At 41.1% G+C, this 19127-nt stretch overlaps 1 protein-coding gene and 1 pseudogene across 1 annotated transcript; one reads left to right on the top strand and one right to left on the bottom strand.

Moving 5' to 3' along the window:
- LOC109843738 lies at positions 1284-2606 on the top strand (annotated as a pseudogene).
- On the bottom strand, positions 2773-8766 carry LOC109841960 (rab escort protein 1). The gene is given in 11 exon segments (XM_020410886.1): positions 2773-3133; positions 3681-3761; positions 3981-4143; positions 4378-4453; positions 4530-4758; positions 5142-5180; positions 5755-5854; positions 8001-8123; positions 8216-8485; positions 8487-8559; positions 8652-8766. Coding segments are annotated over 11 exon segments (1365 nt in total). The 3' UTR covers positions 2773-3037.

The raw sequence follows: 19127 nt of genomic DNA, 5'->3' as shown, positions 1-19127 counted from the left end.
GGGAGGCGACGGTAGCGAGTCCAAGGAGGTGATGGTGGCTGCGTTCGTCGAATCGGTCGTGCGGCGAAGCGGGCGGGTCAGGCGGGAGCAGGGCGAAGCTTGCGTGGCCTTGTTGGGGTTGGTTCTGCAGGGACAGAGGAGGGGCGGCTGGCTTATGGTTGGGGGACGACTCGGAGAGTCGGTGGTTAGGGCTCGAGGAGTGATCCCAGATCGAAGCGTGAGCGCGAACCGAGGTGGAGGTGCTCACGCGACGGCTCGGAAACTGCCGTGAGCAGCGAGCAGGGGAAGCGGCTGGGAGTTGATGCTCCTGCGCGCTTCGAACTGAAGTGGTGAGGGGAGCTGTGAGGCGGCTGGAGGAGCTCGGGGCGCAAATTGTGCGAGATCTTTTCGGCAAGAGCGTCGGACCTGTGCTGGAGCTCTCTCTTGTCAGGCAGAGCGCCCTCCATAATGCCATGGAGTGGAGTTTAGGTGTGATGATGAGGTTGACTGGTGCGGACCTCTCGGTAATGGGAGAGAGTGAACTGGATGGGAGTGAGCGAGTGATGAGATTTTGTAGAGAGAGAGAAAGAGAGCTCGTGAGTGAGAGAGAGAGCACGAGAGATAAAAAAAAGAGGGGGAAACACGAGGCAAGGTATTTGCGTGAAAGGGGGAGGGAATTGGGGAAGTGGGGTAGGGGAGAGAGAGGAATACAGAGAGAAATACCACAGAGAAAAACACAGGGAAAAATATAACCCTTTTAATAATTTAAAAATATCATAAAATTTATTCAAATAAATATTAAAAATTTATGGTCAAAATAATAATAACAATAACAATAATGAATAATTAACCATTAATTTAAAAATTTTACCAAAACAATTAAATTTATAATTAGCAAAACTATTAAAATAATATAATATCGTATTTTAAATCGTAGAAAATTCTAGAGAAATTGGGAAAAATCAAAATACTCTTTTAGAAAAATAATATTTAATATTTAAATACTAGAAAATTATTTAAACCCGTATTAGAAATTTACGGTCATTACACATTATAATTAATTTAAAATTGAAAATATTTATAAAATTAATAAATTGATGGGCACTATTGTATAATATAAACCAATTGTATTATCTATATCATTTTTTTTAGAACAATCATTATAATTAATTTAAAATTGAAAATATTTATAAAATTAATAAATTGATGGGCACTATTGCATAATATAAACCAATTGTATTATCTATATCATTTTTTTTTGGAACAATCAAACATAAACTGGTTGTTCATTATTTTCCTTCAATTTCTTCTTCTAATTTTCATCCTACCCAAACATGAAAAAGTAATCCATTTCTTTTTCTTTTTCTTTCCCTTTCTTTTCCTTTTCTTTTCTTTCATTTCCCCTCAATCCAAACACAGCCTAAAAGAATACACCGCTAAGGTAAGCAATTCTAGCCTTCGTTTTTGCTATCTTACTCCTTGATGCCATTGAAAATTGAGAACATTCTTGCTGTTAATTAATATGGTTTTTCATGTTCTGAAGTAGATAAATATCTTTTAATGTGTAAGATGATCATGGATTCGCCAAAAGTGAGCATTTTCTTTTGTAAAACAATGGAAAGCAGCAACACCGACAAAGCCCATACTGTTGAATTCCTCAAAGAAAAAGGATTCACCAAAAACCGAACCCAAAACGTATTCAGGCGATTCGAGAGCATCGAAGAGTCTCACGTCCGCGATAACTGGAACTACTTGAAAAGCATGGGCATTCAAGAGAAGAAACTGCCTCATATTGTCTCTAAATGCCCCAGGATCCTCACTTTAAGCTTGGATAACAAGCTTTTATCCAAGCTTATGCCTACAGTGCATTGCCTGGAAACCCTGGGATCGAAACCGAGAGATGTCGCTGCAGCCATTGCCAAATTCCCTAGCACACTTGTTCACAGTGTCGAAGACAAGCTATGTCGATCCACTGTTAGGATTCTTTCAGGCATTAGAAATACGAGGGAAGGAAGCGGGCAAAACTTGTTTTGTTGAATCCTAGGGTCATCAGTTACAGCATTGAGACAGTTTTCGGAGATTCTGGATTTTCTCGAGGATTGTGGCCTTGATCAGGATGGGATTATCGGTAGAATCCTGGTGAAGCACCCATTCATAATCGGGTATAGCTTCGAGAGGCGACTCAGTCCAACGACAGGGTTTTTGAAATCGATTGGTTTAAGCGAACTCGACCTGAAGAAGACGGTGATGAATTTTCCTCAAGATTTTTGCAGGGATGTCAATAAGATTTTGAAACCGAACGTGGGATTTCTGAAGAGATGTTGATTTGATAATGGGCAGATTGCTGTGCTTGTGACCGAGTATCCTCCTGTGTTAATCAGGAGTATAAAGAACTGCATGGAGCCAAGGATTAGGTTCTTGGTTGGGGTAATGGGAAGAGATATTAGTGAGATTGTTGAATATCCTCAGTATTTTAGACATTGATTGAATAAGAGTTTAGATGTTAGATGTAAGCTGATGAAAGACAAGGATGTGAGTTGTAGCTTGGCTGAGATGCTCAATAGCAACCAGAGGAAGTTCTTTCTCAAATATGGGCATTGCTGATGGTTCTCTTCAACCGTAATAAGAGAAAGTTCTTGTGATGGTTTTGAGTAAATGTTGGATCAAAGTTTCTTTCGTGTTCATCATGTGTGAGAATATAACGTTTGTTCTTTGGAGAACCTTCCCCAACTAAAATCACAACTCTTCTGATTGTCTCCATTGTGCCTGATGAAACCAGATGAGGACAGTATATGAAGCTATCCTTGCGCTTTTTTTTATCGAGCACAAATGATTGGGTGTATTAAATGTTGCATTGGGCATATCCACGTGAATATCTGGCTCGAGAAACTCCAGTGTCGCTCAGACACATTTCAAACTGGCATGACAATAAAAATGCATCTGTTTACATGCCAAATTTGGACAAGATTTCATTGTACACTCTGCAGTCTATCATGGGCCTGGAGATTTACGTGTCTTGATGGTTGTTGCTCTTGTTGACTTTAGATCATGTGGATGACTATTGCTCTGAAGAACCACTGTAGTCTTCGTCATCGTTTTCTGTAGCTGGAACCTGAGGAAGGAACTCTTCTTGGGGATACATGTGGGAAAATAACTGTAACATGAAGCAAAGAGAACCAACTTTTGTCAGACAATTACAAGATGGATTATCCTTTTTCCCTATAAAAGATTACACAGATGTAGATGAACATCATTTCTAAATTTTATTTGTACAGAGTATGAAGTTGTCTGTAGCACATTTTTACTCTAACCAGCAGAAAATATTGACTGCCACCAAGGTGGTCATGAATTATTCAATATGTGGAAACCTGCCCAGTGGCTAAAAAGAGTGCTGATTATAGTGAAAATATTGTATTATTTCTTTCTGAAACAGTAAAGTTTTTTTGTGAACCGGTCCTTAATTTTGCTAAGCCTACACAAAGTTTGAGTACTCCAATGAGAGAAGCATGACAAGGAGAAGACAGAAGACACAACTAACACAATGGCTAGCAGTATGGAAATGAAGTAGAGTTCATGATATGATGGAGTTAAATCTGAAATATAACATGAAAATAAATGGACATAAGCTATATAATATAGGTCTTCATCAACATATAAAACCTGAAAGGAAGATGCATGAACTAATTTAGAGACTAAATTACCTCCATTGTTGATTCCAATAAATCTCGATAGTCCAAATTGGCATCAGGCAGGGGACTTGAACAAACAGTACCAAATGAAGCCTGCATTAGTCGAAATATGATCACAATGTGCATAGTAGCCATTGCTCTGTAATCAATGTGGCCTCCTTTTTAATTTTTTAATTTTTTATTTATCTTTATTTAATATTTAATATTTTTTGTGGTATGTAGCCAATGTAGCCATGTAAACAACATTCGTTCTAGAAGGTGTAAAAGTTAAAACTTGATATAACTGTGATTAACACTAGAAAAGTTAGTCACCTGTGTAACCTCCTGATCATACACAGCACTCCATATTAGAGTCGGCTTTGATACTTCTGCACCTTCATTGTTTCTAGATATACCTTCACAGTTGTCCAGATTGGGAAGGGAGAAGAGAGCATTCATGGCAGAATCACATGAAGTGGAAAGATGCACCACATACCTGGAAAAAGAAAGTATGAAGCATATAAATAAACCAATAGTGGCTTTGTATACATTAATTGTTCTAAATTGTCTAATAAGTTTTCTCTAGTAACTTAAGAGAAATCAAGATACAGAGATCTAGATGTGAAGTTCTTCTTAGATATTATGGCAAGAGTGATTAATTGATATGGTGATAAAACATTATTATATAGCGAAAACAAAGATAAGTGCTCTCAAAGAGGGTATGACTTACATCCCCTGAGGACACACAGCTACATTACTGCTTAACTGCAGTGCTCGTACAGTTGTCAGCTGCCCCGCATGCAGCGCTGCAGGAAGGAGACCATTGTCAACTGAAGGTTTGATTGTATTAGTATTAGTTAAATAGGGAAGTACATATCTTACATCCAGGAGGGAAAATCACCAGAATGTTAGATAAATCCTGCTTTAGGGAAGAACTGGTTACACATACTCCTCTAGCAACCTTCTCAGATAGGTTTGAAGCATTTGAACCTTCATGATCTAGTGGCAATAACACTGAAGATGGAACCTTAGAAGATGGTTCCACTATCAGGTGTTGGCTCAATATTTCCTGACCAGATGCCAAATTAACACCTTTATACTCTTTAGTTTCCTGCAGGTTAAAATGATAAAAGATAACAGTTATAACCACCAAGAATATTCCAACAGTGAAGATAACTGAAAATAGGTTGAGAAAGAAGACTGTTGCACATATTTATAACATGATAACCTGACAAAGTTCAGACTAGTATATTTAGGAAAACATGTGAAGGAAATTTTACGCAAGAAATAGCTGACATTTGCAAATTAATTTCTCATAGCGTTATGGTTTCCACTGAACAGAAGGAAAAGAATTTATTTTCTAATGTGAGGAATGCCTAACAACATTAAGGAAGTCCATAGCCTGAAATCACGAGTCCATAAAGACTTTACACAGTTACATACATAAGTCTCGATACCACACTAAATGTGAAGGAATAAGCTTTAGCATCCTACCTCGTCAGCAAGTATCTCTACCACTGGCATACGCAGTACCTGCATATATGGCACAAGAAATGACTTAATAATATCTGAGTACAATTATTGAAACGTGTCCTAAAATTGCCACTGTTATATATAAACTTTATTTTGATTTTTTTCCCAAACATGTGATTTTGATGTAGGTGGGGTAAATACATTTCTAAATATGCAAACAGTATGAATTTTGTTCAACAATCATGAGATGTGCCATAGATATACCCAAGAAGTGCCCAGAACATGTTGCCCAAAACTTAAATATGTAAATTAGAGGAAAAGAATTTAAAAGTGTCGGTACGAAGAGTGTACGGCATGGACATGTCATGATGATATAAGTGTCTATGCTAAATATAGTAATGGAGCATGACAAACATTGGAACTAACATCAAGAGAGGCCAACCACTTAAACCAAGAAAGAAGTATGTAACATCAAGCTTTCAACTACACTTGCCGCTAAAATAGATTATCTGAGTTCTCACTTCTGATTGATATACTTACCAATAGATTATCTTAGTGAACTCAGGGACTAGTAAATAAGTAAATTTCCATTGATAAGACTAAAGGCTATCGATAATCAAAGCATGAGACTTACATAAAGAGCACCTTTAACAGCAGCACAACGGCAAAAAGCTTGGGGCAATTCTCCATGCCCATACATAGGGTAGATGAAAGCCCCCACTGCATTTGGGAACCTGTCACAATATTGAAGGACAAATCCATGAGGATATATACATCATCCATAAGAAAGTATACTTAAACAAAAATATCTGAATCATATAGAAGACCAAACAGAATTTCATCCTTAGGGTGTCCTTCAATATTCACTATGTTAGGAACATTTGACAATAATATATTCAGTGGCTAAGTGAGAAACAAGCCTAGATTGAATGTGACAGTACATAAATAGCATCAAGATGTAAAGAGGTTCAACAGAAATATCTCAATACACAAATAGCATCAAGAGGTGAAGGGCTTCAACATCACCAGAGATGTTCGATATATGGCATCCATAAGAAAGAGGATAAGAATACAATTATAAAAAGTAAGATATAGCACTAGTGAAATCTTTATGAGTGAATCCTGAAAAAAGAGCAGTAGTAGAGTGTCATAGCAGACACCAAAGCCAGAAATTCTAACATTTGATACCTTCATTTTGTGAAGTTTAATACATACATACATACATACACACACACAGATATATATATATATATATATATAATATGGACCTATTATATGTATACATATATAATAGAATAGTATAGTTATATATGAGGAGAATGGAGAAACTTGTACCAAAGTTGCTTTCAAGCAACTTGGTAGTATGTGACCCCTAATCTTGACCTACATCTACATAGGAAATGGAGGGTGTTGAGCTCTATCTTCCCGGAGGTGTGATGAGGGTCAAGATTGCACCTCACTACCAAGTTGTTTAGGCAACTTGTACGCAAGGTTCTCCATATTTCTCTCTCTCCTCGTCTCCTATATCACTACATGTATAAGCAATATAATACTATTAATATAGTATATAAAATGATATACCTATACAATAACTATATATACTGCGCCAGCCTAGTAACGTCGTTCCCCCAAGATTTTTTGACATTGATACAATGTATTATTTCTTATTTAGTGACTTCTTATTAATAAGGCATGTCTTTGTAACCTATTGTTGCTAGGTTACAATAATTGAAGAAAATTAGGATATGTTATTGAGAAATAGAGATGTCAGGATTTAATGGTTGTCTATATTTTCTAAAAAAAGAGGGATCGCCAAAAAAAGCCTTAACACCCTTCCACAATTAATTAAAAAAAATTCACATGCAGTGTGACCTAGTTTTATGTAAAGCAAAATATTAGAAATTCACTCCCAATGCAAAGCTTTGTTAGATCATAATAATAAAACTTCAATGTCAATCAAAACTCATGATTTCTAGCTTCTCTTCTTAGTCTAGCTGAGTTGATAGGCTCACACTATGAATTGCCACTCACATGACGAAGAATTGCTTGATTATGAGACTGACTCTCATTGCTTCACAAGAAAGTTTCCTCGAGTGACGAGTATCAATGTCATAGTTGTCCAGGTCATATGAATGGAGAAACTCCCACATCTTTATCATTGTGGTGGATCAAAATCATTCACCACAAGTCAACCAAGATAATACGTACACGATGGTGTAAGAGAGGAAGAATAGATATTCCTCTGTAGGTATCAGAAACTGGACCTAATTAGAAACACAATGGATATCAAATATCCAATTCAATCAGATATGTGCATCACACTTTATTTTTGTCAGACACTTATAAGCATACAATACAGATTAGAAAAGTGAAGTACCAGCCTGGATATCCAACTATCTGTACAAATCAGATGAGTGAAATTATTTTGGTCTCGTATTAGTAGATATGAAGCCGATATTAGAATTAGGGATCTAATTCTAGATTCTTGTCGAGATTGCATCCCTATACCTAGGAGTAAGACACGACAGCATGCCATTGAAGCTTAGCAAGAGAACAATACAAGAGAAGTTTAAGAAAGTTAAATTGCAAGAAGAAAAATAAATGGAAGAAAATCAATCTTTTCTAGGTGTAAAGAACAGTTTGCAGAGAAAGTGAGCACAATTTCTCAAGTAGCTATGGTTCCGAGGCATAGGAAACTTGTCCTTCGACGTTACCATCGCTAATTATCATTTCTCAGGCACGAAACAATTTGTCAACATACATCATCTTTTGCGCATTTCAAGTTGTATTTTAGTAAGTGCATACTTCAAATATCTACTGTCGAAGATAAACACAACACATCATGCAAATATAAAACCATGCAAACAGTTCGAAACAAACCTCCCAACTGATTTGATATAAAGTCCTATACTCGCAATTCCATCCTTGGTCTTAATCAGCTTCTTACACCCCTCTCCACTCTCCTGATCGTACTCCGCCAACACAATCGCGTACAAGATAATCCTACAACAAAAAATCCAACCTCAAAAAAAAAAAAAAATCACAACTTTAGACCAACAAATCACAAGACCAGAATAAAAAACAGTAATCCTTACGATCTTATCTTCGGCGGCAATCTCTGCCTCTTCAAGAACTCGACAAATGGCATCTCCAGATCCTCCTCCGAAACCCTAGACCCCTCCTCATCCCCAATATGCCCCTGCACCAACCTCAAGAACCTCATCATCTCCCTCTTCTCCCCCAACTCAAGGCTACGGTCCTTAAATATCGCCTGCCTCGAATCCGCACTCGAACATAATGCTCCTCGAATAATCAAGCTTCCATCGACGCTCTTGAACTCGCATTGGTGACCGGCGCCAGAATCTGAGGGACGTCGACCATGGCGTCGCGCAGTAGAGGAGCCTGGGGCCGGCGAGGTCGAGGGAGACGATTGGAAGTTCTGGAAGGACGCCGGAGGTTTATGTGAGAAGGGAGGATGAAGGGGGAGGAGGCGAAGTGGACCCGTAGAGGGATTGGTTCGAAGATGGAGACGGATTTCCCGGAGGCGGCGCGCGGCGGCGCGATGATGGAGGAGGAGGCGTGTGCCGTGGATGATTAAGTCGTAGCTTGTGGGTCCAGCGTTGGGTACCGTCGGCGTGGCGGCCATGGCGACGGATGGAGACGAGGAGAAAGTGGGGGTGCTTTGAGTGCAGACGGACCCCGATTGGAGCCGGTCAGGGGGTAAAAATTAGATTTAAATCCCTCAGGTTTTTACAAATTTGTTCAGGTAAAATTTTTGGAACTTTTTGGCACTTTAGATACCGAACAAATTTTCACTGTAGCCCCATTTTTAATTTTTATTATCGAAATCGACCTCTCTCTCTTTTTTATTTACCGGAATCGACCCGGTTTCTCGTCACGTCAGCGCCGTGGCGAGAAAGCGGGTCGATTATTTTTTAAACGGCCTCGTAAACAGTCGGGGTTGTCAACCCCGACTGTTTAGTCGATCTGCTACGAGGCCCTTAACTAATTGGTCGGGGTTGGGAACCCCGACCAATTCAAAATGGTCCTATTTCGAATTGGTCGGGGCTCCCAACCCCGACCAATTAGCAGAGCCCAACCGCTGCTGGGTTTGCAATTCGAAATAGGACCATTTCGAATTGGTCGGGGTTCCCAACCCCGACCATTAAGCAGAGCCCAAACACAGGGCCAGTGTAGGTGCACAAAATGGTTGGGGTTCTCAACCCCGACTATTTTACAGACCTCCTTCCAGCCCACATTCACCTAGAAACTCATACTTACTGTAGTACAAAATATAATCACAAATAACACATGCTAAAATGCAATCATACTCCTGTTATCAATCCACAATGCAATCACAAACACAAATATCATACGTACAATTCATATTCACAAACTTAACATTATATCAAATCCATCGCAACACAAACAACATATCAAGTCCAAATTGCAACTCAAACGCAAACATCCTATCAAGTCCATCGAAACTTAACAAATATCAACAACGCCATTTCCCCTCCCTCTCCCTCTTCCTCTCCCTCTCCCTCTCCCTCTTCTTCCTCTCCCCCTTCCCTGTTCACCTTCGACGTGAGCTCGGATAAGTTCCTCGTCCGGTTGTGTGTGAAGTTGGGAGCGCATGACATCCGCGTCGACTCGAACCGCCTGTGAACATCCAGCCTGAGCCTGTTGTGAGCCGCCAACTTCATCATGCGCACAGCTTGATCCCGCCCCCGTGTGTCCTCGTCGACGTCGCCGCCCGTACTCAATTGGTCGCTCCTCCCGTCCATCACGGCTTGCATTACACGTCCTCTGAAGAGCCGACCGTATCTTTTTTATCATTCGAAGGAACGTGTTCCTCGGCTCCTGCTCGGTAGTCATGCGCAATGCGTCATGTGCCATAATAGAAAGCTCTTCGAGCTCTTGTACCTATAAAATAAAAACCGAAAGAAAATTATTATCAAGTGGATGGTGAGAAAATAAAACTCAAAAAATAATTGTATATTTTTCTTATACACTTACTAACTCTCTCTCAACTGGGCTTCTTGGTATGTACTCCTTCAGGGCTTTGTTTTCTTGAAATATCCACAGGCGAGTAATCCCCCAATACCACCGCAGGTACACACCTAGGTCAGGTGCATCAGCCCTCTCCATCACTACCTGTTCCTCCCTTAAATCCCACCTCTGGATGTAATTTTGGCGAATTATTTTCCAATTAGCACGATGTGCACCTTTTCTTGGATCTCTCTCTATTCTCTCCACAGGCGCTGGAATATATTGTCGTAGTCCAAATTATCGAAGCACACGGTCAGGCACGTGCATTTTGACAATCTCAAAGCATATAAGTGGGATGTGAGCACGCCATACATCCTCACCTTCCCGGCAAATATCCGGTAGTGACTCCAACACTAGCTCGTAGGGCATCCATTTGACCTATAAAGAAGATATTATGATATATTGATTGAATATATTTAGATATCGGTAACAATTGGTCGCATAATTGAATATATTTAGATATTATAATTTTTATACATGTTCATCCTCCATCTGATCAAGCTCATTTCTGTAAAAGTTTTCATGCCCCTTTGGAGAGGTTTGCCAAGATCTGGACACATTCCATCTATTTTATATACAACGGGTTAGTATATATTGAAATAAAGCACTGAAATTACATGCATCTTAATAATACCTGCAGCCTAACGGAATATGGCCATCGAGAGCGCGGACCTCCCTCAAATCAGGTGTTCCCAAATGCAATCGCTCTCATGACCATATCTGCAGCAAAGTGAGGCAGCCCTTTAATTCTTTGTTTTGTACGAGTGCTATTTTCATCATCTCTCTATACAAGTAGGCTAACACTGCACTCCCCAAGATAACTCTCCACGCTCCGATAGGTCCGCAAGAAGCAATAACCATCTCACGTGCACGGAATCCTTAGTGGAATCCGGAAACAGAATAGTACCGATCATATGTAAAATATATGCACGGGCATAGCTCTTAATGATCTTATCAGTCGCATCGATCGGTACATTCATAAAGTTATTCCTTAACCATTCGAGCTTGATCTTTCCCCCCTTCATTGTAGGACAGTGACCCAACAATTCTTCACACGCCCTGACATAGCTGAAGTCATCGGTGCCCGTCACTGCATCACCATCTACTCCGAGGCCAAGTATAACCCTAACATCCTGCAAGGTAATCGTCGCCTCTCCTTGGCGCAGGTGGAAAGTATTTGTCTCGGGCCTCCATTGTTCAACCAATGCCGTCAAAAGTGCCCAATCAAGTCTTACCCATTTAAGTTGTGAACATTCAAAAAAGCCGGATTGACGCACATAATACTATATCTGTGGATCCGTCAACTCCCAGCTAGAGTGTGCACGGGTATGATCAACAATAGTAATACTCGGGGCCTGCTGTAGGCGTCAAAAAATGCTTACAGACATCCAAATACCACCCAAGGCAAAGAGAAGACGATAAACGCCATTCTCTTAATCAAAGGGGATCATTCAAAGGAAGCGAGACAATATGGAAGAATAATGTATACACCAACAGGCAGTACATGACGGCGCGGATGAGGCGCGTCAATATATGGTGCCGCGACTAAAGCGCGACAGTCCATGGTGCCGCGGCTAAGGCGCGGCAGCCCATGGTGCCGCGGCTAAGGTGCGGCAGCCCTTGGTGTCACGGCTATTATAGGGGGTGTTGCGGCGGTTACAAGGCAGTTATACGATGATTTTTTGAAGCTCACGTGGCGGCATATCAGAAATAGAACGTGTGCTGACGTGGACAAGCAGTTAAACCATGAAAAAGATGGTTAAAGGTCATGGGAGAACAGTTTCAGGCACGAGAAAACGTGGCTGTAACTGTCCTTTTGGCCGCGGCAGTCTACACTGCCGCGCCAATAGCCACGGCAGTGTTGACTGACGCAGCCAAAGAGCAGTTATTTTGTCAGTTCTTGCGCCCCCATTTCCATTGTGGTGTACTCCTACCCCTATAAATACCCCCTAGACACGAAATAAAGGACAGAGGGCAGATTGGGGCATAGAGACTTGAGCTTTTGGTGAATTGGAGTATGAGAGAGAGTTTTCCTTCTTCACAAACATCCTCAAGAAGCTTTTGGCGATTCCTAGAGATCTAAGCTCTGATTTGATCTTTAGAAGAGTGAACATCTTACATCGATAAGATATTCGCTTAAAGATTCTTACTTCGATAAACGAAGGAAGGATACCCAAAACCTTCACGATTCAATCAGAATCTGTGAATCAGTGGTCCACGGGCTAACGCACCCCGGCACAGGCAAAGATCTCACGCAAGCAGCGATCCAAACAACGATCCTGCGTTTGTTTCTAAAAAAGTTATAATTTTCATTTTGTTGTGTAAGAGAAGTCTTATAAAAAGACTATTTCTTTTGAATTTGTTGTAATCGACCGAAGATATAATGAATTCTACAATGAGACCAACTTTTGACGAAAATAAACTAGCGACCACAGTGGGAGCCAACGGTCTCGCTGTCGAGACCGTCGTGTCGCAGCCGATCAAGATTCCAGTTAAATCCACGGTCGAATACGAGTTCGACCAAACCAAGTTTGAGGAATATCTCTCATCATCCTCTTCAAGATCTTCATTGTCTCGCAAGTACAAGAGGATCTCACCATTGAAGAAGACTTACATGCCAAAGAAGGCACAAAGTGAAGACTCTCACCCAATCGTTGTCGATGCCTCCCCTCGCAACATTATCCCGGCGACCCCCAAAGCAGGAAGCTCTGCTCACAATGATTCCACCCTAATTAAGGAATCGTTCGATCGAAGTCCGCCGGCACTGACGAAAAGAGCTCGTCAGAGACAACGCCAACGTCGCGCTCTCCAAATGGCTAAGGCCTTGGAACAAACCGACGGAGTTCGTTATCATGCGGACTTAGAGTCGAGGAGGCATCGAGTGGTTCAGTTGTCTCAACGACCAACCACTCATATCTCTGCTAAACTAACGACGGATGAATGAACTATTGTCAAAAGGGCTCGCTCGACCCTCAAAGAACGCATATAAAAACATCGTGCAAACGCTGCTCATGCCCGTGCTCTCTTACAACAAAGACGAAAAAGGAAGAAGGAAACGGTGGCCAAAGAACTGCCAAAACTCTGCAAAGTTTGGATTCCAAAGTCTGGAGTTGTGCAAAATCAGCATTCGGAGCCCGTTAAGACTCCGCACCCGCAAGGGGGTGGTTCTAAACGTGTGACTCCTGACATAACCTTGGATCGCTCAAAGGCAATAATAATTTGGCTTGAGAATGCCAACAAGGTTTTACACCCCCAGAAGAAGACGTGTTCACCAAAAGACATCGTTATGCCTGGGAGGTCATACCAACAGACGATAGGATTTTCCGACAATCATACCGATGAATCGTACTATCAAGCTGTGGGTTTGAATAAATTTCGAAAGAGAATTATTCGAGAAATAAACTCTCATTGTTCCTGTGCACGACTCATTAAAGCAGCATTGTTGGAATATAACTACGCAAAACGAGAAGCCATCCCACGAAGAGTCTCGGTATTCCACAGTCTTTTCACCGATATGTCAAAGCCTAAGCCGAGACATTTCCGCAAGAGAAGATCAGCTGTCCAAGATGACGAATTCCCTAAAGTTACCATCAACATGGTTGATAAAAGAAAGTCTAAGCGGCATTCAAGTGACTCAAATCCTGACTTTTCCCCGAGAGGAAAAGTCAATCCAAGAATTGCTCAACGGATGTCTCGACTCTAATTAGGAGCCATCAGACGCAGGGATTACAAGAGAATGCATGAAGGAATATCCTCGGAGGATGAACTTTCAGACACTTGTTCAGCCATTGCTTCTGATGATACAATGTCTAGCACGGGGCAAACCAGAGAAGTGCTCACAATCACCCCTGATCAGTTCGCTCAAATACTTTAAGAAGCTCTAGCCAAACAACGTGAAAAAATTAGAGCTCAGATGAAGATGGAGATGGAGTTGGCTATCCAACAAATGAGAGAATTGCTAGCTCAACGGTCTCAACTTCCTGAGTCCAGTCAGCGAGCTGAATCCATCCGCCGCACTCAAAATATTGCAGATGACAGTGATCCGGAAGTGGATGAAGTCATCTTTGCTGATGCACCTCCTAATAACGATAATACTGGGGGTGGTTCAACGGATCCTCCCAATAACGATATTGGGGGTAGTTCAATTGCACCTCTTAATAATATTGGGGGTGGCCCAATTATTTCTCCTCAATATCACTCAAAGAGAGATGAAGATGAGGACAAAAAAATGAAAGAGCTTGAGAACAAAATCAACGCTTTGATGACGGCTCAAGAAGTGAAAAAGACGGGTATTCCATGTCTCTTGAAATGTCTCTATCCAAGAGAATGGGATTCAATACCGTACCCAGCAAAATTTAATCTGATTAACTTCACACCGTTTGACGGGAAAAGCTCGCCTACTCAGCACTTGATTTATTTCAAGTCTCATTTGGGCATGATCTCTGGAAACGAGGCTTTAATGGTCCGGTCATTCGTTGGCACCCTTCGTGGGCCCACCTTCGATTGGTACCGACGTCTCAAGCCAGGGAGCATCAATTGCTGGGATGACATGAAAAGTTTGTTCCTCAGTAATTTCTTCGATGATGACACCGAAGTGTCAATCGGAACCCTTTTAGATGAGAAGCAAAAAGACGAAGAGTCAGTCGACAATTTTATCAAACGCTTCCGTAACAAAGCAATGAATTGCATACATCATATTACAGAGGAGTTTATCCTGCAAACATGCCACAATAATCTCTTCATCGATATCCTGGAAGCCCTGGAGGTCGTACGGTCCAAAACTTGGAAAGATTTGAAAGTGCGTGGTGAACAAGCTGAACACTTTCTTAAAAGAAAGAAAGCTGAGAGAAGCCGACTGACGACATCTACAATCGCTGGGAACGCGATTCTCGATCCGAAGTTTCAAAAGGAGTATTCTTTCGAAAATGACGAAGCTCCAGCCATATTGAAATAGCTCCTCACCAATGATAAAATCGAGCTACCACCTATTAAAGATCAGGAGGGAGCTAAGAGGATTACGGATCCAAACTACTGTGCGTACCACAGAAGGGTTCTTCATCCCACCGAGATTTGCTTTGGACTCAAAAACAAAATCCAAGCCTTAATTGACTCTGGCGTCATAACGGCGAAACAAGCCAAGTAAAGACGACTCTAACTCCATTGGGTGCACGAGTATAAACTGTTTCCCCTCACTCTGAAGAGTATACGAGTATAAACTGCTTCTCAATCCTCCAACCGGTATACGAGGTTAAACTGCTCCCTGAAACTCCAATCGGTATATGAGTCTAAACTGTTTCCTTTCTTTCACGGGAAGTTCCTAGAGAATTTTTACACGTAAACTCAGTTTCGTAAGGAAAGCTGGGGGTGGATGGTTCATGTAACGAGAAGTTCTCGGAAGAATGCTATATGTAATTTTCTTAGGGATAACCCGATCATTACAAACAAAGTGATAAACACTACATCCCCACGGTGGTTTCCGAATACTCTTTTGCTGAGATGAGATTCGATTACTTCGTTGGATCAATCTTCCCTCTCAAATTCTCATTTGGTCAAACCTTTAAACAGTTATGACCAAAGCCAAAATCCCTTCTCGATTCCTTTCATGAACGAGAGGTCCACAAATTGAACGATCAAACCTTTAAACAGTTAGGATCGTCTCAAGTCCTCATTTGGTCAAATCTTTAAACAATTAGGACCAAAGCCAAAACCCCCTCTCGATTCCTTTCATGAACGAGAGGTCCACAAATCGAACGATCAAACCTTTAAACAGTTAGGATCATCTCAAACCCCTATTTGGTCAAACCTTATTACAGTTAGGACCAAAACCAAAATCCCTTCTCGATTCCTTCAATGAACGAGAGGTCCACAAATCGAACGATCAAACCTTTAAACAGTTAGGATCGTCTCAAACCCCCACTTGGTCAAACTTTCCTATAATTAAGACCAAAACCAAAATTCTCTCTCGATTCCTCTAAGGAACGAGAAGTCCATAAATTGAACGATCAAACCTTTAAACAGTTAGGATCGTCTCAAACCCCCATTTGGTCAAACCTTACTACAGTTAGGACCAAAACCAAAATCCCTTCTCGATTCTTTCAATGAACGAGAGGTCCACAAATCGAACGATCAAACCTTTAAACAGTTAGGATCGTCTCAAACCCCCATTTGGTCAAACCTTACTACAGTTAGGACCAAAACCAAAATCCCTTCTCAATTCCTTCAATGAACGAGAGGTCCACAAATCAAACGATCAAACCTTTAAACAGTTAGGATCGTCTCAAACCCCCACTTGGTCAAACTTTCCTATAATTAAGACCAAAACCAAAATTCTCTCTCGATTCCTCCAAGGAACGAGAGGTCCACAAATCGAACGATCAAACCTTTCTACAGTTAGGATCGTCTCAAAACTCCCATTTGGTCAAACCTTTAAACAGTTAGGACCAAAGCCAAAATCTCCTCTCGATTCCTTCCATGAACGAGATGTTCACAAATTGAGCGATCAAACCTTTAAACAGTTAGGATCGTATCAAACTCCCATTTGGTCAAACCTTTAAACAGTTAGGACCAAAGTCAAAATTCCCTCTCGATTCCTCCTATGAACGAGAGGTCCACAAATTGAACGATCAAACATTTAAACAGTTAGGATCGTCTCAAAACTCCTATTTGGTCAAACCTTTAAACAGTTATGACCAAAGCCAAAATCTCCTCTCGATTCTTTCCATGAACGAGAGGTTCACAAATTGAGCGATCAAACATTTAAACAGTTAGGATCATATCAAACTCTCACATGGTCAAACCTTTAAACAGTTAGGACCAAGACCAAAATCCCCTCTCGATTCCTTCCATGAACGAGAGGTCCACAAATTAAACGATCAAACCTTTAAACAGTTAGGATCGTCTCAAAACTCCCACTTGGTCAAATCTTCCTACAGTTAGGACCAAAGCCAAAATCTTCTCTCGATTCCTTCCATGAACGAGAGGTCCACAAATTGAACGATCAAATCTTTAAATGGTTAGGATCGTCTCAAAACTCCCACTTGGTCAAACCTTACTACAGTTAGGACCACAGCCAAAACCTCCTTTTGATTCATTTTGCGAACGAAAGGTCCCATTTTGAGTTGAATAGTCAAACCTTATGACAGTTAGGATTATTCAAACAAATCTAGATTCTCTAAGTGGAGATCCCATTTTGAGTTTCTTTTGCACCAGGAGATAGAATATAAAATTCTTCCTCTCCAATTCTGGGTTTATCTCTACCAACAAACAAGAGACCAGGAAATAGAATATAAAATTCTTCCTCTCCGATTTTGGGTTTATCTCTACCAACAAACAAGAGACCAGGAGATAGAATATAAAATTCTTCCTCTCCGATTTCGGGTTCATCTCTACCAACAAAAAAAAAGACCAAGATACTCCAATAGGTACACGAGTCTAAACTGTTTTCCTACCCTTAACAAGAACTTTCTAGAGAATATCACTCAGAATATTCTTAGGGATAACCTGATTACCTCCCAACAGGTATATGAGGTTAAACTATTTTCCGAACACTCCGATGAGTATATGAGTATAAACTGTATCTCCTTGAACCTCCCAACGGGTATATGAGGTTAAACTATTTCCCGAACACTCCAATAGAGCATATGAGTATAAACTATTTCTCCAATCTTCAACAACAGTTCTAATTCAAGACTTCGACAACGACCACGCGATAAACGCAGCACCGGAGGAATCTTGGCTATTCTACAAAGTACTGAATAGACTAAGAGATGAAGAAGTTAAGAATTGAAGCCATTCACAGACCATTCTACGCAACTTCCTCAACAAAGTCCTGAAGAAATTGCAAGGAAAACTTATCATATCCAAAGTATCCCAGACTCCTCTCCAAAATGATGAGTCTGAGATACTTTGAAGGGGGTATCTGTAGGAGTCAAAAAATACTTACAGACATCCAAATACCACCCAAGGCAAAGAGAAGACAATAAACGCCATTCTCTTAATCAAAGGGGATCATTCAAAGGAAGCGAGACAACATGGAAGAACAATGTATACACCAACAGGTAGTACATGACGGCGCGGATGAGGCGCGGCAATACATGGTGCCGCGGCTAAAGCGCGGTAGTCTATGGTGCTGCGGCTAAGGCGCGGCAGCCATGCCGCGCTAAGGCGCGTAGCCTGGTATCGCGGCTATTATAGGGGGGTGTTGCGGCTGTTATAAGGCAGTTATACGATGATTTTTTGAAGCCCACGTGGCGGCATATCAGAAATAGAACGTGTGCTGACGTGGACAAGCAGTTAAACCACGAAAAAGGTGGTTAGAGGTCGTGGGAGAACAGTTTCAGGCACGAGGAAACGTGGCTGTAACTGTCCCTTTGGCCGCGACAGTCTACACTGTCGCGCCAATAGCCACGGCAGTGTTGACTGACGCGGCCAAAGAGCAGTTATTTTGTCAGTTCTTACGCCCCCATTTCCATTATGATGTACTCCTACCCCTATAAATACCCCCTAGACATGAAATAAAGGACAGATGGCAGATTGGGGCATAGAGACTTGAGCTTTTGGTGAATTGGAGTAGGAGAGAGAGTTTTCCTTCTTCACAAACATCCTCAAGAAGCTTTTGGCGATTCCTAGAGATCTAAGCTCTGACTTGATCTTTAGAAGAGTGAACATCTTACATCGATAAGATATTCGCTTAAAGATTCCTAATTCGATAAACGAAGGAAGGATACCCAAAACCTTCACGATTCAATCAGAATCTGTGAATCGGTGGTCCACGGGCTAACGCACCCTCGGCACAGGCAAAGATACCACGCAAGCAGCGATCCAAACAACGATCCTGCGTTTGTTTCTAAAAAAGTTATAATTTTCATTTTGTTGTGTAAGAGAAGTCTTATAAAAAGACCATTTCTTTTGAATTTGTTGTAATCGACCGAAGATATAATGAATTCCACAACGAGA

This window comes from Asparagus officinalis, chromosome 5 (genome assembly GCF_001876935.1).
Source record: "Asparagus officinalis chromosome 5, Aspof.V1, whole genome shotgun sequence".
In the NCBI taxonomy this organism is placed as follows: Eukaryota; Viridiplantae; Streptophyta; class Magnoliopsida; order Asparagales; family Asparagaceae; genus Asparagus; species Asparagus officinalis.
Note: the sequence above shows the minus strand (reverse complement) of the source record. Positions and strands in the feature narration are given on the sequence as shown.